Source organism: Tachypleus tridentatus, chromosome 6 (assembly GCF_004210375.1).
Source record: "Tachypleus tridentatus isolate NWPU-2018 chromosome 6, ASM421037v1, whole genome shotgun sequence".
NCBI classification, from domain to species: domain Eukaryota; kingdom Metazoa; phylum Arthropoda; class Merostomata; order Xiphosura; family Limulidae; genus Tachypleus; species Tachypleus tridentatus.
In genome coordinates this window covers 58095097-58118518 of record NC_134830.1, presented here as the reverse complement: position 1 = coordinate 58118518, position 23422 = coordinate 58095097, and the positions used below count along the sequence as shown (strand labels likewise).

The following is a 23422-nucleotide window of genomic DNA, read 5'->3' as shown; positions in this document are numbered from 1 at the left end:
TAATGAATAAAAAAAGTACTTACCTGGGCCTTCTTTTTTGACTCTCAACTGTTGATTACATTTAACCCTAATTTTGTTATAAAAGTAGTTGTACATTAAATATTTTTTTAAATAATTAAATCATGCGAGAAAGAATACAGAGTAATAACATGTAAAGATCAAAGAAAGCCCCATAACAATTAGTGTTTTTTTTTTGGCCTTCTAACTATGTGACAATAGCTGTTACAAATTCATCTAAGCAAGTCGATGTGTTTTCTGTGATAATAAAGCTTTACGTGAAAGTAAAATTGACAGTTCTCTTTACAGAAAACAGTGTGATACATCATTTTATAAATGAAAACCTTGGCATCTATTGGTTATAAATAATATAGTATTGAATAGTATAGAGAATTATTGGCCATTTTTTAAAGAGAGGATGTGATAGGTAAGCATGGTAATAGGAGTTTGATTTTCTATTTGATGGTTTTGTAACCAGATAAGATTGAAGGCTATAAAACTTATGCAATATCTGAGCAATGACAACATTATAACAAGTAACACTAATAATACTATGTAACACACATTTTGTTCCTGGATAGTATGTGTTATTTCTTAATTGCTTATGTTGTAAAAGTACAGAAAATGACCATTATTCCCTCAAACTTTGCTTTTATGACCTGGATTATAAAATTTAGAAATTAACCTATTTTCTATGTAAAAACAGGCAAATTTGCACATTTTCATTTACATAAGGTCTGAATAAAACAACATATGAATCATGATTTACATGTATTTATACTAAAGTTATATAAAAATGTTTAGAAGTGAATAGTTTTCGAGATTTGCGACGGTAATGTAAATCACTTTCATGTATCAGCCCCCAAATAGTCTCCCATCATGTTTTTGTTGTATGCTCTCAGGTCACAAAAGCCAAGTTTGAAGTGAAAAATAGGTCTTTTCCATTTACTTTCGGCATAAGCAATTGGGAAATGACACTTTCTGCCCAGGAACAAGAACAAGTAAAAATTTTGTTACATGGTGTTATTTATGTTAAATTTTGTACTTCTTGGAGGGATCTTTAAATAAAAGAAGAGGGGATGTCTAGAAAAAAAATATCATAGTTCTCATTACACTGGTGGAACTCAAAGTTGTGCTTCATCGGTCTAGCAATACATCAGTTGAACCTGATGATATACATTATGAGATGCTACACCACCTTTCTCCTGCTTCTCTTACTATTCTCCTGGCTGTCTTTAACAGGATATGGCAGAAGAATGTCTTTCTTGATGCTTGGTGCCAAGCTATTGTACTTTCTGTTCTTAAACCTGGGAAGGATCCATAGATTCCTTCAAATTACTGTCCAATTGCTTTGACAAGTTGTTTTGGTAAGACTTGAGAGAGGATGATTAATGCTTATCTTGTTTGGTTCCTTGAATCAAACAACCTTATCTCACCCACTCAGTGTGGGTTCTGAAGACAATGCTCCATAATAGATCACTTAATTTGCCTTGAAACATCAGTCAGAGAAGCCTTTTTGAAACAACATCTTGTTTCTTTTTCTTTTTATTTAGAGAGAACTTGTGATACAACATGGAGATATGGCATCTCGCGAGATCTTCACTTATACGGATTGCATGGTAATTTGCCACTTTTTACCAAGCATTTTTTAATGAACTGCTGATTCGAGGTCTGTGTGGGCTCAACACTTCCCCATTTTTTCCCACAGGAACTTGGAGTTCCTCAGGGCTGTTTTGTGAGTGTGATACTTTTCATTATAAAGATTAATGCCATCACTGAACAGCTATCATTTACAGTTGCAAAATCGTCTTTACATTGATGACTTTCACATCTCCTGTCAGTCATCAAACATGAGGTTTATTGAGTAGCAGCTACAAACTGCAACCAATCATGTACTTAAGTGGACAACAGTAAATGGTTTTCAGCTTTCTTTCCCTAAAACTGTTTGAACATGTCTGCTGCCAGCAGGGTGTTCATCCAGATCCAGAATTTTGTATTGATGATGCTATACTTCCTGTTGTCCCTCAGGCAAAATTCTTAGGTCTTATATTTGACTGTAAATTAAACTTTATTTCCCATATCAAGCAACTTTGTGTCAAATGTATAAGAGCACTGAACATCCTCTGTGTCCTCTCTTCCACCTCTTGGGGAGAGGATTGATACTCCATGCTTAAAATTTATCGTGCCCTTATCTGATCCAAACTTGACTCTGGGTCTATGGTTTATGATTCTGCCAGAACTTTAGCACTGAAAATGTTGGATCCTATCCACCATCAAGGGCTTTGGCTTTGCACTGGGGTCTTTCGTACTTCTCCAGTCCAAAGTTTGTATGTAGAGTCCCATGAACCCCCTCTGTATATTTACCGTTTACAACTGTCTCTTATGTATGCTTCCAAACCTTGCTCTTTACCACAGCATCCGACTTGGGGTTGTGTTTTCCATCCTCAGTGGGCCACACTTTTTTGATAATAGAAAATCTGCCATTGTTTCTTTTAACCTTCGTATTCAGGCACAATCAGGAAAATTGGATATATCTTTGAATAGCATAGCAGTATCAACAGTTTGGTCTTTTCCACCATTGCTAATTACTATCACCAACTGTGACCTATCTTTGAGTCATCTGAGGAAGGCCAGTATTTGCTGAACATCTTTCAAACAATCCATTCATTCCCATATATATAGATGGTTCAAAATCAGGTGACTCTGTAGGCTCTGCCATGGTCTGTTACAGTTCGGTTGTAGCACACAGAATCCCCTCTGCAGTTTCTGTGTTCACTGCCAAATTGTATGCCATTTCTCTTGCCCTGAATCATTGACACTATGCAATATACGAATTGTACGACCTATATTGATTCACTCAGCTGTCTTTTGGCCCTGACATCATTCCATGTTAGTTACCATCCTTTACTTTTCAATATCCAAAACAAACTGGCCCATCTCTCTCTATCATCTATCTCTGTCCAGTTTTTTGGACACCATGTCATCTTCGTATTCGTGGGAATGAGCTAGCTGACAGAGTGGCAAAGTCAATCTGCTCTGGCTTTTACACCACTGTCCCCATTCCATACATGGACTATGGTCCAGTTATCAAAACATGACTATACACCAGTTGGCAGTTGACCTGGAGTGAGCAACGAAATAATAAGCTTTTTCAAATCAAGCCTTTTTTAGTTCTTTGGCCATCTTGTTTCTGTAAAGATTGAAGGGAGGAAGTTGTTTTGGCTAGGCTACATGTCACAGTTTTTTTAACTCACCACTTCCTTTTATCTGGTACTGATGCACCAATGTGTGGTCTGTGTGGCACTCAGGTCACAATCGTACATATTTTATTATTATGCTGTCGTTACAACCAAGAACGACGATGCCATTTTAAACATATTTTTAATATAGGTTTGCTCTTGACATTAGCCACTGTCATAGGTGATACTGGCTGCCTCACTTATGTTTTTACATTTTTAAGAGCCATTGGTCTTTTCAACTTAAGGTTTTTATTGGACTGTACACTGTTTTGGCATGATTTCTTTTACACATTTTAATTTTCTTTTGACCTGAACCCTGGACTAGAAAAGCCAACATCAGGTGACTGACAGCAAGTTTGAACTTTATGCTTCAGTCTTCCTGGCAGGTCTTAATTTTACATATTTTAAGTATTTTTATCTTCATTTCCATATACCATTATAATGTACTACATCTTGTTTGGCACAGATAGCCTAGTAGCTTTGTGCCAATAAACTTGAAATACCTACCTTACCTACCTTTTCATGGCATACAAGTTAATAAAGCACAAAATCTTAGCTAATAATCCATATTTTAATAGTATAAAAGTTTTAAATTCTCAATTCTACAAAACAATATATGAAAAGATCCTGAGTATCCCCTAGTGGGACACATGACACATTTTCTCTAGGGATCTTCTCCATTTTATCCACAACACCTCCAAAAAGTATGAAATTAAACATAAGTTACTACAAAATCATCATTGCTAAGACAAACCATAATTTTTATAGCCTTCAATTTTGTTTGGTTACAGAGCTATCAAATAGAAAATCAGACTCCACTTGTCACATCATCTGTTTCAGTGTTTTTTAATAGTTTGCTCTTTAAGATTAGTTATATATTACCTATAACCAATAGAAAGCCAAGGTTTTCATTTATCAAATGACGTACTATATAATGTTGTATTCTGAACAGATGATTGTCAATTTCACCCATAGTGCAAGCTCTGTTTCCATGAGAAAGCTAATGACCAGCTTGGATGAATTTGTAACAGCTTTTGTCACATAGCTAGAAACTCAGAAAAATTTTTACAGTTATGGGAAGTTGCTTACATTTTGTATGTTATTAATCTATGCTCTTTGGGCATTGTTTAATCAAATAGAAATCATTTAGTGTGTTACTACCTTTAGTATAAAAAAAAAGTATGGTTAAGTGTCATTGAGAATCTACAGCAATAAAAAAGGATTAGGTAAGTACTTTATTTCTTGTTTTTCATGCTTGTTTTTAATCTGTTATTATAACAGTAACTAAAATGTAAAAATAGGGATTTTTTAAAGTTATTTAAGACTATATTGAGTAAAATAAATAAATAAATGTAATAAAAAAAATGTTTCAAGAGGCACTCATGCGAGCATCTCTTAGTGGCTCATGGATAATGTAATTTGATAGTGTAACAGGAGCTATGTGTTTCCTGAATCGTTTACAATTATAATGGTGCAGGTGGTAGTTAGACATGGTTCATAGGGTAATTAAACGGACAATAAAACAAAATTTAATTACAAATAGACGTATACTGTTATGAGCTTAAAGTTACTTGGAGTAAACATGTAGTTTCTTGTTACAATTTGAAGTTGTTCCAGAAAAAAAAAAGAAAAATGTAATTTTGATTTATTTCAATTTTATTTTTTGTGGTTAGTATATTAGTTAGAATGACTGTTCTTGTCTTAAGATAGGATAGAAAATATAACAAATAAAGTATAAAGTTTTTGAAAACAAATGTTTGAAATGTATTTAGGTAGATCTTAGGGATTACACAAAAGAAATTTGAGTGTGATGAAGTGTTTTTAACCTTTTTATGAAGATCACTTTGCACACATACTATTCAAAACATGCTTAATATATTCATGGACAAATCTTTTATTTTAGTTAACCAGTCGTGTATTCGGAGAATTAAAACTCATTGTAGGGTAGATTTTATTTCAATCAAAATTAAGTAATTTTGACTTATTTCTTAGTCACAAGATATTATATATGACAGTAAATGAAGTAAAACTACCTAGTTTATAAATGTATGTTCAGCTTTAAATATCAAATCATCAAATTTCAGATAATATATTTTGCAGCTACAATCAGTTCCTGGCCAACAGGTGGCAGCAATAGCTGGGGGAATGGCAGATGCTGAGGTAAAAATACTTTGTAGTTTTATATTTTTTAAGGTATCATTTTTAATGTGGAATATTTGATTGAATTTCACCAGTACTTCATAACAAGAATAATTTCAACAATACAATCTTTTGTTATGGATTGTTAAGATAGTTAAGAACAATATCAGAGTTAAAAAGGCCCAGAACTTGAACTCCTTTAAATAGAGACAAATTTTACATCTAACAGAAACAGAGGAACTAAAGGAACTTATAGGATAACAGTGCTAAATATTGTAGTGCTAATTGGCTTAACTGTTGCTCCCAGGATTGTGTTAATACTTGTGCACCTCTTAAAAGATTCCAAACAAAATTTCTAATTAAATTTACTTTTATTTATATTGATGTTTCTGTTTCTCTATATTGGTATTATTTTCTGTGCATTGCTTTTTATTATCATTTTCTTTAATTCCCATGCCATTTTGTTTTTTATCCCATGAAAACTGTTTAATTTATTATTACTGTGATGTCTTGCATGTAATGTACACATTTCATTTGTATGAACTAAACCTGATACCTGCTTCTTCAGTTATGACTGATTAGTTGCAAAGTCTCAACTCACTTGGAACATTTGGCTAAAGTGATATTGATGTCCGTACCAGTACATTACACTCTTTAACGATCACCCTCTATTCTCCTGAAGAATAGTCAACTATTTATAAACACTTTGGTTTGGGGTTTTATTTTAAAATTCATTGTGCCATTTGTGTGCAATCCTGTGTGCTAACACTTTTATCAGAGTAATGTCAGAAATATTCTAAATTTTAGACAAGGATTGTTTATTCAGAAAGGCAAGACACTCGTCAATTTACAGTTATGTAGACAACTATGAAATGGTGAACGTATAGAAGGTATAATGATTTTTATGAATTTCAACTGTCTGTACATTCTTTTGTAAATTTCATCAAAAAGTTGATGCTACAAATTATTACTTGAATTATTTAATGTAATAATTAGTGAATGTTCCATCCAATAGTGTTATTTTTTAACAGAGTTACTTATTCAGCATGTGCTTCTATGTTTTATGATTTGGCAGTCCTGTGACTGTAAGAAATGAAAGTTGTACGAGTAGCTTTGAAGTATATGATATTGTATTTGAATGGAGCATATAAATGTATCCTCAAAAATTCAGTGAAACTGCTCAAAATATTTCAGTAACATTAAAAAGAATATATGAATAAGGAAAATATATTTGTTGAAAATCTTAGTATTTTTAAAATAAAACATTGATTTACAGGACAAAAACACAGTATTATTAATAAATAGTTCCCCAGAATGTTTGAGAAATTAGTGTTTCTGAATTTTTTTTCTAAATTTTATAAACTGTAGAGAATATTGTTTAAGAAACAAAGAAAAACTGTTGTAAACATCATTCTTCTGAAATAAAAGCAACTTCTAATGTCCTGACATTGTATCTTTCTATGTTGTGAAAAAAAATCTAGTGCTTATAATTAACCTGTGTGCTCTGTATATTGTTTATAATTAACCTGTGTGCTTTGTATATTGTTCATAATTAACCTGTGTGCTTTGTATATTGTCTATAATTAACCTGTGTGCTTTGTATATTGTTCATAATTAACCTGTGTGCTTTGTATATTGTTTATAATTAACCTGTGTGCTTTGTATATTGTCTATAATTAACCTGTGTGCTTTGTATATTGTTCATAATTAACCTGTGTGCTTTGTATATTGTTTATAATTAACCTGTGTGCTTTGTATATTGTCTATAATTAACCTGTGTGCTTTGTATATTGTCTTAGAAATTTTCTCAAATATTTAATTTAAAAAGATGAAATATTAGTAATTTATTTTCAGTTTAATGTTTTTATGATATGTTTTGAAACTATTAAATTCACAAAATAAATGTAAATTTACTTTACTGAATTTAAAATTTTCTAATGAATGTGGAAAGAAAACAAGAGATTGTACAATTTTTTTAAAATTAGAAGGCACCATTTTGAAAACACTTTTTCAATTCTTTTTATGGATTGAAGAAAAGCTAGTGAGAGTTGAAAGTGATGTATCAAACAATTATACTAAATAACATCTGGTAACTCAGAAGTAAGCCAGAGGACTTGTAACACTAAAAACTGGGTTTTGATACTAGCAGTTGGCAGAGAATGGGTAGTCCACTGTGTAGTTTGCACTTAGCAACAAACATCAGTGCTTTTTAATAATTTGATTAAGTCATCAGATGATAACATGATTGGCTAAAGGTATAATGTTGTGAAAAAAAAAGTTTTGCTCTATAAATCATGGAAGTAGTGTTGAAGACTGCCTTATTGTTCCTTGAAAGAAACATAAAGACGTGTGTTTATACAAATTCAAACAGGCTCTGGTGGCTTTGAAAGACTTGCTTAATAGGATAGGAAGTGAAGGACTGTGTACCGAAGAGATCTTTCCAATGGATGGTTCAGGGTGAGTTCAGTGAGTTGCAAAGCTTTTCATTGCTAACTGTAGTAATTCAACCACTCTGTTTAGTGTTGCACTTCTGTTTCATTGTCAAGAAGGATAGAGGCAACATTTTGTGTGAGTTTGCAGGTGTAGTTGTCAATCTGTAATATAGTTAGAAAAAACGACCTTTGTTCTCCAGATAATAATAATAATGAAATTATTTTTTTTAATCTCAGCCAACTTTCCACCATTGTGGCTTCATCAGGGCTAGTATAGTATTTTCATTTGGTTGACCTTTAGGTTTTAATCCAATTATTCATTCTAATTTACTTTATTATTGCTATTGTTAATGTAAAGATACAACTATAGAAGAAGGATCATGTACTTTCTTACAACCAAGTGTTAAAACTGTGTATACTAGAAATTTTATAGCATATTATAAATAATAGTAATGGAATTTGAAATTAATCTGTGCAAAGATTAGTAGATAAAAGAAATTTGTCCATTTTTGCCAGTAGGTGAGAATTATTTTGCATATTTCCTTATATTATTAAAGTATCTTGAATATACTTAAAAATTGGTTATAAAGATTAATTCATTTCAATATCAAGGGCTGTTAAATTCATAAAAAAAACTTGTAAATTCCTAGGTATTTCTATTTGAATTGTTAGTTCAAACAAAACAATTTTTGTTTGTGATTTTTGAGTTGAGCTTGATTTCTGGGAGAAAAAAAAACCCATAAAAATACCTGCTTAGTCAAGAAAGCACAAATTTATACTTGTCTGTTTCAAAATGCATTAAAACTCTAATTTAAATATATTGGAACATTTGCTACTAGTTGAATCAACTCATTCTTAGATCAGCTATCAGTCCAGAAAATAACAAATGTGTGCTAATTTCTGTAAAGCAGTTGCTTCTTATTTTATTGTATTTTATAACTTTCTGATACTGTTTGACTCAATTGTTCTTATACCATGTGTAAAAGTAACTACCTTCTTTGTTTTCAAAAATAGTTGTTTATTTGTGGGTATGATTTTAACATTTTTAGAGTAAAATGACTTATCTTTACAGTGATACTTAGTCACAAACTAATACGAGGACTTTAACATTTGAGCTAAATATAAAATAACTTACAAACCAGTCAGAAGTCTGCTGTGTAACTGTAGTATATAAGTTAGTCACAATCAAATAAAAACTTTAAAGTGTTCAAGTTAATTAGAAGTCAAACAGTAATTTGTTTTTACAGTTGATCAATAACATAATGTCTTGTACTAAGTGTTCACAAACCATTTGTAAGATTAGTATTACAGTGTAAGCTAGTCATAAATCAACTTGAAATCTAACTGTGGTGCTAGCTGATCACAAACCTTGTTTAAGTTTTGTAGTTTTCTTCTTTGAGGTTGTAAAAGTAAAAACACTAATTAGTATTTTCATGTCTTGTTAAATTTTAACTGTTTCCTTAAAGAATTTTATGGATTTTTTAAACATTTATAAAAATAAACAGCCTTTTCCTTATTCATGTGAAGTCTTGTTGGAAACTGGTTAAAAAAAAGGAAGTGTTACATTTTTAAACATTGTAATACATTTTGCTGGGGTCAGTTTTTATAAACTGTGACTGTTGTATTTAGAAACTAAATGCTATCTACCATTTATAGGACCGATCTTCGATCTAGCTACCTTTTCAACACCCAGATAGCAGGTGTAGAAGATGCTGATCTAATACTTCTGATTGGTACCAACCCTCGGCTTGAAGCAACACTCTTCAATGCACTTATCAGGAAATGCTGGATTCATAATGAACTTAAAGTAGCCTTAGTTGGACCTAAGCTTGACCTTAAGTATGAGTATGAGGTAATGTCTGTCTATTGTTAGTAACGAAGAAAGTATATTATATCTGATCAAATTCCATTTTTGTATGTCCTTTACAAATGTTATTAGTATATGTAGAAATGATATATCCACAGGTTGTGTGGTAATGTAGTTCAACAGAAATTTATTTTACAGAAAAACTACCAGTTTATAGCTTTAGTTATGAATAACATGAGCCTAATCAAAGAAAGTTTTGAAGGACCCTAACATTTAAATGCAGAAAAAAAAATCTCAAAGATTTCTTGTATCCAGTTTAAAAATTTCAGAATAAAACAGTTGTAAATTGTTTAAAGGTATATTACTTTATTTTAGTAATATTCAAATAAGCTGAAAGCTTTTATCATGTTTTCCACTTTCAGTGTCTAAATCTTTAAAATCTTTGGCAAGAAGAATACAAGTAATTTGTCCTTAAAAAGAAAAAAATTCTGATAATTTATAAATTCCAAGCTTGTTTATAGCAAAGGTTCTACTGTTTAGTTAAGACAACCTGAAGTAAGACCCAAGACACATTATTAATTTTGTACAAACATATTTGAAATTAAAAAACAAAGTGACACCACTTTTCTACTAGTTAAGCTTGCGAATGTTCAAGTTATTGTTTCAAACAGTTTGTAGTGTAATCTATACTTCTAGTTGATTAATTTCTCTGTACTTTTCCAGCATCTTGGAGACTCGCCCACTGTTTTGAAAGATATTGCAGAAGACAAACATCCTTTCAGCAAAGTGAGATTTGAATAAAACATAACAAAAACAAAGTACTTTTATAAATGTAGATCTTGTAAAATGATTTATAAAAATTAGCTTACGAGTTCCAAATGGAAGAATAAAACTGGTATTGTTTCTTGTATGCGTTTTTGATATTTTTAATGTATTGTTTATTTATTTTGTATCCTTCTTGTGTGTAGAAAAATGTAATGAGAAATGTAATATTTTTGGGAGTATTGACATAAGAAAGAAACAAGGAGAGAGAGAAGTAAATCTTAATCCAGTTTTTATGTTTTAGGCTCTTGCTGCAGCCCAGAAACCCATTGTGGTTATTGGGAGCATTATGCTTCAACGACCTGATGGTGCTGCCATTTACAGTGCTGTAAGTCAGATAGCCCAAAAAGTCCAAGCTAAGGTGGGACCTGACTGGAAAGTGTTTAACGTATTGCACAGGGTAAATGTTCTTGTAATTGTTTCTATGTAATATGTTATTCAAATGTTAACTCTGTACAGGATTTGATGCACAAAATTTATCTTGTATTTATTTCATGTGTGGGTGGGAGTTACATACCACTAGTTATTTATTTATTTATTTTTTGTTCTTGTTTCTCATTTGGAACATAAGGGTTCAAACTTGAAGGTATTTTACATGAAATAACTTTTAAGATCCATTTTAAGAAATAGGTAGTGACATAAAGATTTAGGACAAAGGTTTTATTAAACATTTTAGCTGCATGAGAATCTGTTGTGGTAGTAAACTTATTATTCGTTTGCTCTTCAGAACTAGGATAACTGAACAAAGTACATGAAAACAACTGTTAGTTGATATTGGTCTGAGCTGGTGTAATGGAAGCTGGAATATCTTCCAGAGAGGAAGCAAGAGGATGGATTGGTACAAAGAGCAAGTGGTATTAATGTTCCAGCAAGAGGAAAGTTGGAATTCACCCACATGGAAATGCCCTTACAGGACATGATGAGTGGGGTAATTGAAAATGAGGAAGAATGCATCTTGGGAATGGACTTCATGCAGAAATTTGAATGTCAGTCGATAATCAGGCGATCACTGTGTGACAACTGCAGTAGAAGATGAACTTAAAGTAACAACAAAGAAAACAATTGCATTGTTAAGAAGTCTGTTTCGATGGCATTAATTTCAAAGAGAAAAGCAATGCATTGACTCCTTTATGTAGTTTTTGTATACCCAAAATGCACACAGAATGTTTTAAACTGTAACTATTTTACTGTGTCCTTTATATTGTATTGTAGCTATTTCAGGCCAGATATATGTGTAGCGTAGAGGACTTCATAAAAATTCACTTTTTCCAAGGAGTTTAACAGTGGCTGTACTTATGCCAGCAAGTAAATTTCTGCATGAGAATCTGTTGTGGTAGTAAACTTATGGCAACACTCCAGTTTATCCTGAGGAGTTTTTATTTGAAAGTAATCTAATGGATCTGAAGGAAAAAGGATGTCATCATTAGGGCCATGATCATAACCATCAAATCCATATCAGTTCTGGATGAAAATCATTACAGTATGTGATGTTCTACGATTTAAATAATGCTCATTGATAGGCCTGAATCTGCAGTAGATATTCATATGATAATTGTTTCATGTACTTCCTATCTTCTTTTGTATTTCCATTTCTTCATCAAAACATAAATATTTACAAATTGAACTAAGTGGTTCTCAGTAACGGAGAAACTGACTGACAAATTAGTGTTGGAAAATTTATTTTTTCAATTACACACAAAATTACACTTGAGAAATGGGTTGTAGCCTAAGGATTTAAGACATAAATTTAATTAAACGTTTTAATTTAAGTACATGAAACACTATAGAGAACTACCCTAGGATTTAAAAAATCAAACTTTATTTAGAAAAATAGTATTTATAAACTTGGTTTTTCCAATTATACTTCTTTGTAAACACTTGGTTTGTATAAATTTGTATTATGCAGATTTATGTGTTGAAATATTTTGTTTTAAAATTAATATGATATTATTGCAATCATCTGTTTGTGATTTTCATAGATATTAAAAATACCTGCTTAGGTAGCCAATCAAGTAGCAGCTTTAGATGTTGGATACAAGGCTGGTGTTAATTATATTCGTGAACATCCTCCAAAAGTTTTGTACCTCCTCGATGCTGATGAGGGAGCAGTTACTAAAGATGATTTGCCCGATGACTGTTTTATAATATATCAAGGTAATAAAATATGTTTTGGGTATTTTTCATTGTAAATATTGTTATTTATCTTAAACATATTTTTAGTAGATTTTTTTCCTTTTTAATCTACTAATAACTATTCTTGATGTTTGTGTTAGTTGTTATTAGATTGTTTACAACTTAGGAGTTCATATTTTTAGGGTACTTTACCAGCAAGAATGGAAGTTGTTAGGCTTGTACCTAAAGTGCTTTTGATTTTGCTTTCCTAATTTTTATCCAAAATAATTAATGTCTGGTATGAGTTCTCTTATTGCATTGTTGTTTCGTGGACTCAAGAGGTTGTAACTTAGGTGGATAAAGCATCTGTTCAGTAGGTATTCGTGGGTTTGAGTTCTACTGACATTGTGTGTCATCCAGCTTTAATACTTAAAAACACAGAAAATTGTTACTTTTAACCAAAATTGTAATAAACTAGAATTTGAGCTGTGTAATGCATTTGGCATAGTTCAACAGTTCTGGCAAATTCAAAATTGAAATTTGTGAGATTAGAGACACATTAGCTGAGATTACTAATATATGTATGGCAAAAACAAAACAAGGGCAACACTGCAGTTTATCCTGAGGGAGTTATTGTTTGGAAGTAATGTAATGGATCTAAAGGAAAAAGGATGCCATCATTAAGGCCAATGATGACATCCTTTGTACTTCGAATGACATTTGTTAAGGGTTACTTTGTATACCTGTATATTTTCAGGTCACCATGGAGATGCTGGTGCAGAAATTGCTGATGTGATCCTCCCAGGAGCAGCCTACACTGAAAAGCAAGCAACATATGTTAATATGGAAGGCCGTGCTCAACAAACCATGGTGGCTGTCACTCCTCCTGGTATGGCCAGAGAAGACTGGAAAATAATTCGAGCTTTATCTGAGGTTTGTTAAAAATTAACTGCTAAATCCCTCCACCAATTTTTTTTTAAAGTGATAAATTTGTACTCAAGCCATCACCTACTTTACTTTTTCTCATCTATGACCACTTGTTTGAATCCTGTGTTCTCTAATAAAATATATTGTACAAAACAAACAAACAGCTTCTAAACCACGTTATAAAAACGATTATTAAATAAGTTATTAAAGATCAGATCATGTTGGGTGATAAATAGAAGTTGATTACATTATATTAAATCTAAACAAAAATACCTTAGGTGTGAATAAAGGTGTAGCCAAAAGAAAGAGTACTGGGCATACAATTTATACTTATGATGCCAATAAGAACCTTTCAGCAAATATTCATCTGTTAGATAGCCAGGCCCCATTTGTTGTTCAACTAACAGTATGATGGTGGGGCCCAAAATACCTGGCCTAGCTAACTAATGAATAAATATTTTCAGTAAAAGTATTATATCAATACTATAATTGAAGCAACCAGTTTTGCCTCCAATTTTGTTTTCATTCCTTTAACTTGCACACTTGGGCTATTTGTGGGCTGTCCCTTTTTTTTTTTTTCACATCTGAGGGGTTTTGATTAGATATCATTTCTTTTTATCAATACACACCAATAAACTATGGCAAAAAAGTGCAATCGATAATAACCAACATTAACTTTAGAATTGGAACCTTGTTATTCTGAATGGACCAGATAATTTAAAATCTATGGTGATAGTTTTTCCAGTTAAAAACAGTGTTAACAATTTCCTTTAATGCCATAGAATCTAGATTAATATTTCTTTGTCATCACTAGTATGCACTCCATACAGCCTTATCAAGCATTACTGTTTACACTAACCATTTAAGGTAATATCACATGATGCAAAATACTCCTTAATTAAGAGAATTTCACAAAATTTAGCAAACTTGTGCTTGAAAGTTGGCAGGGAATAATGAATAATATTTGTCCACCCATATGATTCTTTTGGCAATTTGACCTAGAAACTGCTAATATAACTTGCTTGGCCTAACCAATACTTGTGTAGCTGAATATGCTTTCACCTTCTAAATCAGTCATTTTTAATGTTATTGACAAAAAACTAAAAATGGTTCACTTTAGGTGAAGCTCTAGTAAAAAATGAGACCTATAGCTAAGGACTTCTGGACCAAAATAACAAAATTCCAGGACCAACACCTTTATTTGTGAACTTGTCAATATCATTACAAAATATTAAATATATTAAAACTTAATAATCCTAGTTTACTAACAGTCTGTTTTGTAAACTTAGCTGTCAAGATCATTACACTATTGTAACTATAGCATTAAATAAGGTTTAGAGTAGTATTTTACCTAAACTAAATAAATTGTATATAAATCTATGTGACATTAGAAAAACAAATTGTAACGTTCATAAGTGTAAGTTGGTATTCCTTAGTGTTTGTAGTCTGGTCTGTTTACACCTAGAACATGTGTTTGCATAAGTTGCAGATAAATCTGTGTGATAGTTTAGGTTATTATTTCTGTATAGATTAGAAGAGTATGTAACTTTCATAAGTCTACCTTGGTTTGTTCATACAATATTGTTTCATTTTCTGATGCCAATAGTACAAGTTAGTTATAACTGTGAATGATGTAGGTTCACAAGATGGAAATAGGTTTATGTTCATAAAGCCTGCTGACAAACATATTAAAACAAAGAGAACTAAGAAAAATAAATGTTGGGTTTTGTTTTCTCTACTGGGACTGTATTCATTAAATACAAGAATTACATTTTAAAGGATGAAAATGATTGATATTAGAAAAAGAACAACAAAAAAACATGAAAATTGAAGTAAGGAGTCACAAGTGACTTCATAAAATTTAATTAAATTTTGGTAAAATTAAAAGTTAGACTAAACATAGTATTATGTATTTCAGTTGAACATCACCTGTTTCCAAATGTTAAAACTAACATATACAAGAGGACAATTCCCTCTGTAAAATTTAATTTTCTCAGGATTATCAGGGTCCTGGATTATTCTAGTGGAAGCATGAAATACTATGTCATTGAAAACTGTGTATTTTGGATTACAGATCATGGGCCAGAAACTGCATTATGATAGTTTAGAAGAAATTCGCCAGAGACTGGAAGAAATTGCCCCTCATCTAACAAAGTTTGGCAATGTGGAAGAAGCTAATTATTTTGCCCAGGGGTCAGAACTGTTCAAGGTAAGAGTTTTTAATTTATTTAATAGTATGGCAAGATTTGTAACAAATTCTTCTGAAGGTTTATGAGAGCATGTATCATGTATTTTTACAGAATTGTGATAACGTGCTGACTAAAACAAATGATAGGTGAGGAAAAATGTTAGTTTTATTGAATGATTGATGTACTTGGAATCTTAGATTTGGCTATCCCTGAAGGTTAAAACAAATTGTTTGTCTGTCTCTTAATGTCACGTTAAGATAATGAATAATTGACCAAGAAATTTTTGTTACTCGGTGTTAATTTTATTTGTACTTACTGTCAATTAATAATGAGCCTACTTCAATGATTAATTAATTAAAATGTAATAAAATGATCCAATTATTTCCATCTTGTTCAGACAGACTTTGCTGACTGTGTGGCTACTGGTGATTTGTAGTGTATTTCTTAGCTTAAAAAAAAAAGACCCACATTGCATTTTTTTTCTATCAATGTAGTAATCTCTTTCCTATTTTCAGGCTGTACAGCTTCAGTTTGTATCCCAACCTCTTGAACCCAAGTTGAAATCCTTGGTTGATTTCTACATGACAGACTCCATCAGCAGAGCCTCCCCTACTATGGCCAAGTGTGTGAATGCTGTTAGTATACAGATGGAGACAAGAAACTAGCTCTGTATCAATTATCTCTGAAAAACTGAAACCAAAACCAAAATATTTTATGTTCAGGAAATTTGAATCCTAGAGCAAGTAGAAAAATCTGCATCCATATTTGAACCACATTTTCTACGGTCATTAGGATCAAACAGTTTTTCTGAAGCAGCAGACCAGTTTAATTGATGATAATGTCATGTATTTCTTCTTGGAATCAACTGTGCTCTTTTTGTTGTTACTTACAAATAAAATAAATTTCAAAACTTATTTCTCACATCGAAGAGTATTCAGTGAATTAAGGAGTACATTGGTGAGAATTTCACCTTGGTTCTAACTTTTTGTTTAGATTTCTGTGTTTCCTCCTTCAGCATTTTCAAAGAGATAGGTTACGTAGGAATAGAAGTGTTAGAGAATGCTAATGTTTATTGGGGATAACTGTAATTTAATTGCCTGGTTATCAGTTATGCTTACTTCGATATGATCATAGATGCTAGAATATTGAAACATTAACTTAACAGTCTACATTTACTTAAAGTCACAAAGTAAATTGTGTTTGTTGTCATTCTCATCGTTTAACTGTTTTAGTAATAAACTGAATTTTTCTTCAGGTAACTTACCATTTTTCTGTACCCAAAAATAACAAACTCCAGATAAATGTTAATAGAATTAGAGCAGTTATTTGGTACTGTAATTGTTATTTATTGTTTTCTGTGTGCATAAAAGGATTTAAAAGTTTAATTCGAAATTTTAATGGTGTGTAAAGGAAAAAGCTATTTAAAAGTTATTAGAAATCAATCTTGTTCGTGGATAAGAGATATTTTCAGTTTGTAATCTTAGTTTATAGATATGTATAAGCAAAAGTAATATTTTGGTTTTAATATGAACATTGCCTACTGTCCTGTGTGTTTAAAGCCCTGGGTCACTAGGTACGGGGAATAAAATTCTGGTGTGGCATGTTTTTCCTCTAAAGGAGAAAGCTTCAACTTTTACGAGAACTAGTATTAGAACTGCAAAACGAATCCAGAACATGTAAATACGTTGGTGAATGTGAAATAAATAATATGAAGGTGTTTTTTTTTTTAAATTTTCACACACACACACACACACATGGTAAAGGATTTACTTCCAAGATTTCTTTCATGTACTTTGTTGTATAGTACAAAAGAAAAAATAAATTTGTTTTGGTAGTGAAAAGAGAGATTGATTTATTACTTAGTCTGTCAGGTAAAAACAACTGGTTTTCAGGTAAGAATTCTGTAAATAAATGTTCCATACTACAGCTGGGTTTTCATGTTATCGTATATAAGTTATTCTGGTTATTGTGGTAGATATCTGTATATTTTGCCCACTGCTAGCTCAGCAGTAAGTCTACGGATTTATGAAGCTAAAATCAGGGGTTTGATTTCACTCAGTGGACTGAGCAGATAGCCCGATGTTGCTTTGCTATAAGAAAACACACACACAGTGTATTTCATTTGTTTTTACATTGTGATTAATGTAAATCATTTAACCGAAGGAAGGATAGATGTAATGTGTACTAAAACTGTAGAAATTTAATCTCACAGCCAAACTAGATAGGCAGTATACATGTTTGAAAATATTGGATGGTTAAAAAATTGTACCAAAATTCAACTGCAATTGTCATTTTACTAATTTGTTTTTTATGGACTAACGTTTATGTAGCTTCCAGACATACATAACCTTGTATCCTCATGCATGTAAATATTTATCAGGTTATGGAAAAGGTAATTACTTTTGAAATAAAGCTACAAATTATCAAATTTCCAAAATTTATACTTATGTTATCTAGCCTCTTTTAGCAAACAAATTCTATGATATTAAAACATTCAGTATCTTTGGTCCTTGCTATGAATGGTGTTGACCCATTCTTATTGACAAGTTAAGAAAATTTAGGCTACTTAGACTGAAACCAGCACACAGGAGAGACTTCACTCCTTGTTTCTATTTCTTATTAATAAACAATTTATATATTCGATTTATTTAATTAACATGTTGACTGTATATCTTATATTTGGATGTTTAAACCAAATATCTGTGTGATAAAACTGCTTTACAGGTATGTTTGTTTTGTATTTTTGTTTAATAGCTTATATTTCTTTGATACTATTCTTGGTAATATATCGATATATCTTATTGACTTTAACATCTTCAATAATTTTAGGCAATACAAATACTATCATCTGTCTTGTAGAAAAATGTTGGTTTTGTGTCTTGGCTAATTTTGCCATGTTTAAAATATTACTTCTTATGTAATAATCAAGAACCTCCATGTACTTGCAGAACATTCTGTTTATTTTTTTTTTATATAAAATAAGACTAATCATGTTGCTTGAGCACCATAAAAACAGATGTATGGTTATATTATGGTAGTTTGGAAGACAATGTGTAGTAACTAAAATATTTCAGAGGGCTGTGATACTGGGTGTCCAACAGGAGTATCAGTATTAAACACTTACATTGATTGGTTGTTTATAAAGACCTCTTATTACTGTACCAACATTGACAACTCAAATGAATACCACTAGAATATACTGTAGCCACAATGTACTGATGATAGGTCAAGGGAAGGTTTTATTTGCTTTTTCTTCAGGGTAATAGAAGTCAAGTTGAGTTCTAGTTGGCTAACTTGTTCATAAATGGTTAGGACTTGATTATTTTCAACCTATGCCAAATAAAAGACTTAAAAAGCTGTTGTATGACAGGCAAAAATCTTCAAAAAACAGCAAATACCTGAAAATGAAGCATTTGTTCATTGGTATTAAAAGTGAAAGCTGTAAACATTTAATGACTGGACTTGTGTGATATTGAATTTTGCATTTTACTGTACTATATACTAAGAACATAGAGAAGAATTATTTGGGGCATTTATATTTATCTTGTTCTAATGATACAGTCTGCTAGAGGTGATGTGGGTAAAATTCATTTGATATTTTTTTGGAAAGGCAAAATCTACTTACAGCTTAATGTTGTTATTTCTGTAGATCCCGTAATCCACATTTCCATGTAGATGAGTAAGATATGATTATGCAATAACTCACCAGACTCGTTTTGTTCGAAACTAGTTTACAGAGCACAAGACAGTAACTTCAGTTTTCTATTTTGATTAGCATACGAGGGCTGTTCAAAAAATACGCGGACTGACGTTATAAAACAAAATGTACTTTATTTAGAAGTTACTGGTCTGGGATCCCTTCAAGGTACTCTCCTCCCCAACGCACACACTTATCCCAACGGTGTTTCCACTTGTTGAAATAGTCCTGGTACGCTTCTTTTGTAATGTCCTCCAGCTTCTTCGTCGCATTTGCCTTAATCTCGGGAATCGTCTCAAATCTTCTTCCTTTCAAGGGTCTTTTGAGTTTGGGGAACAAGAAAACATCGCAAGGAGCAAGGTCAGGTGAGTAGGAGTGGGGGGTGGGGAAGAACAGTGATCGAGTGTTTGGCCATAAACGCACGAGTTCTGAGGCACAAATTTCGCAGCAACGCGGTGCATCTTCAATTTTTCGGTCAAAATCTCGTAACAAGATCCAACTGATATCCCAAACTCTTCAGCAAGCTCCCTAACAGTCAGACGTCGATTTGCCCGCACCAGGGTGTTGATTTTGTCGACGTGTGGGTCGTCAGTTGACGTGGAAGGACGTCCAGGACGCTCATCATCTTCAATGGACTGTCGACCATCCTTAAAACGTTCATGCCACTTGAAACATGCCGTACGATTTATAGCAACATCACCGTAATCCCTGTAAAGCATAGCAAAAGTTTCAGTCTCAGATTTTCTAAGTTTAACACAAAATTTCACAGCAAGTCGTTGCTCCTTCAGGTCATTCATTCTGAAATCCGCCAAACGAAAAAATCGCACTTCACTTACAACCGAGTAGCTAATACACAAATGAAGATATCTTCAATCGGGAAATGGCGTCGTAATCAGCTGATCTGTGCGAACCTAGCGACACCACGCGGATTCCACTGGAACCAACTGGAGCCGCGCAATTCAAACAGTCCGCGTATTTTTTGAACAGACCTCGTAGTTACTGGATTACATTTATATCAAGCATATCTGAAATGGACTTGTACATATAATCATCTAATCAAACCAAACCTCTGAACCAATTCCAGACCGAACTCATTGTGAAATAGTGTACAAGTGAACAACAACCAACTGACATCTGGAGGAACCTGTGCCATCCCAAGCTCTATTATCACTGGGAAATTTGATCCAATTCAATACTATATAGTAGTTTTTAAGAATGGACCAATCAGCATTCATGTAACATTTGGGTTATGTAAATCTTTTCATTTTGCTTCAGATATTATAATTATCAGGTTTAAATAAACGTGATGAATTTGCCTTCTCAATAAAACGTGTGCTTTCTATGAAGTGATAAATGTTTTAGAGGCCTAATCTATTCTTTGATTCTAGGTTATTAGTAATGAGTAAAAAGATGAGTCAAATTCTAAAAATTAAAAATCAACTTGTATAATTGATATTTTGTTTTCCGTTTATTTGTAAAAGCCACTCTGTCATCTATATGGTATGTGTATATATATATACTCTTCAAAAAAAGAAACGCAAAAGGCAAAATTTGAGACAATTTGTTAACAAGTTTATTCCGGGTAGTTCTGTATGACATGTGTGAAACTTTGCGCATTCACTGCTGAACATCCAAAGTCTGCAAAGGCGAAGTCCACGCTGAGTAGTGAAGTTTAACGTCACTCAACGTCAATAAGGAGTATGCCTCCCGTGAGCATCAATAACTGCTTGGCATCTCTTGCCCATGGAAGCGATGAAATGACGAATCACATCCTGTGGAATGGCTGTCGACTCAGCTGCTGCAAGCTGAGGTAGAGTCTGCAGTTGAGGTTGTCGCCATCGCAGACGTCGGTCCAACTCGTCCCAAAGATGTTCGATGGGGTTTAAATCTGGTGATCTGGAGGGCCAGGGAAGAACGTTGATGTTGTGGTGTCTCAAAAAGACAGTGGTGAGTCGGGTTGTGTGAGGACGGGCATTGTCACGTTGAAAAACGTCGTTGACGTTCACCATAATGGGTTGCACATGGGGCCTAAGAATTTCGTCGACGGTTGCGTACGGTCTAATCGGAAATCCTACGCAATCCTGGTATGGTTGAGGCAGTAGACGTCGCAGTGGTGGTCCTATCCCGAAGGTGACGTAACCTGATGTAGCGATCTTGTGCGGGCGTGGTCACATGAGGTCTGCCAGATCGTGGACGGTCACGAGTTGATCCATGTTGTTGGTGACGATTCCATAACCTTGTGATGGTGCTTTGGTGGACATTCACGGCTCTGGCAACATCTGATCCAAATTCGCCTGTTTTCAATCGACCAATGGCGTTGTTGCGTTGTGCTTCAGTCAGTCTTGGCGTAACTGTATTGTGTGTCGGTGGCTTAAAACTGAGCTACGGAAACCGAGAACCCGTCACTTTTATAGGGATTTTGCATATGTTGCACTTGCAGATCTCTCAAACAAATTTATTGGACACGAATGCGTTTTGGCGAAAAATCCGATGTTTTCCTCCGTTTCAAAGTGCACAACTTTTATTGTATTTTTGGTCTGACAATCAGTGCCTTAACACGTGTAACATCACATACTTTGAGCTTGTAACGTTATTACATATATTTCTCTTTAAAATAAACAAAATATCCCTTTTGCGTTTCTTTTTTTGAAGAGTCATTATATATATATATATAACTTTTAAAGGGTGGAGATTGAAACGTGCATACAAAGATCCTTTAAAGCGTACCATTCATCTTGGTATTATGCATTTTATGTAAAGGTTGTGAATTATTCATTTTACTGGACATTGCTATTTTAACAGCAGTTTATGATAGAGGAAAGTCACTAAATACAAAATAACTTCTGTAAATGTCCATTTTTCAAAGTTTTAAAGAGGTTATAGAAGTAAAATATGCGAACTGTATACTGGACAAAAGTCCTTTTCTTCACGTGAACATCATTTTCCACTCAAACTTATCAGAGTCTGAGTCAGACTGACATTGTTAATTCTCAGAAATAACCAGATTACAAAACCTAAACTCTGATTTTTTCTTGTACAACAGACTTACAAATTTTACTAAAAGCATACCACATTTTGTGTAGACACGTACTAAATTTGGAATTATTGTTAACATTATAAAGACGGCTGGTATGGGTATTAAAACTTTAATTAAAATAAAGTACGGAACAACATTTTGATCTTCTTGGATCATCTTCAGGTTAACAAAGAGAGTTTGCAACTGGCCATTACAGACTTTTCCAATATAGGGTTGGTCCAATGGACCAAACCCATGCGTGTTTGGTTAATTGGTTTTCAGAAGTTATAGCTATTACACTAGTTGTGTGACATATGTGAATAACAGTTGATTTCCTATCCTTTGATGATTTTTAGTTTTTATAATTTTCGCTTTGCGTTTTGTATGGAATTTCTGTGCATTAAGTCTCCTATAATAAATAGTTATGTAATATAGATAGTGTAAAATATTTTTATGATGAAGTAAATTCAGTGGTCTTTAAAAAGAGTGACATGTATTTGATACATTTACTATTTGTGTTTATTCTGTTAATTGCTTTTTAAACCACATTAAAAAAAATCTAGATCTGCGGTTGGAAATCGGTGATTTATAAACTGTAATTGAGGTTTGGTTTTGTAGAAGTTGGGATGGATGTTCACATGCTGTCGTGGAGAAAATTTAAAGATAAAATATTGCCATGGATAACATTTACTGGAATTTATGAATTTGTGTGACCCACATGTATTTCGCTGTGTTTTTGACCTTCCACTAGACGTCAATAAACACGCGTGAATAGCCATGGAGTTTTTCTGGCTAGGAACAAATCTAACATAAGAGATAATACTACTTGGGAATATAACATGATGATACATCGGTCAGTATGTAAAATTATTTTAAAGAATAATAATGAGAGAAATCTGACCATTAAAACATTTATGATCCATATATTAAGCCCACAACTCAGTGAAACTAACTCTGCGATCAATATTTTACTGAAATTATGATTGCTTATCATCTTGTTTTATGTTATTAGCGGTTATAAGACTTTGTACTAATTTTTTTTTAA

General features: G+C 32.6%; 1 protein-coding gene across 1 annotated transcript in view; it reads left to right on the top strand.

The window, feature by feature from the left end:
* ND-75 (NADH dehydrogenase (ubiquinone) 75 kDa subunit) overlaps nt 1–17505 on the top strand; it is a 36615-nt gene extending 19110 nt beyond the window's left edge. Inside the window, exons 11-19 of the mRNA XM_076504977.1 lie at nt 5337–5396; nt 7747–7832; nt 9464–9659; nt 10338–10400; nt 10681–10836; nt 12437–12590; nt 13306–13481; nt 15550–15684; nt 16180–17505. Of these exons, the coding sequence (XP_076361092.1) occupies nt 5337–5396; nt 7747–7832; nt 9464–9659; nt 10338–10400; nt 10681–10836; nt 12437–12590; nt 13306–13481; nt 15550–15684; nt 16180–16329 (1176 nt within the window). The 3' untranslated portion in view covers nt 16330–17505. The remainder of the gene's footprint in view (nt 1–5336; nt 5397–7746; nt 7833–9463; nt 9660–10337; nt 10401–10680; nt 10837–12436; nt 12591–13305; nt 13482–15549; nt 15685–16179) is intronic.
* The last annotated feature ends 5917 nt before the right edge of the window (nt 17506–23422 follow it).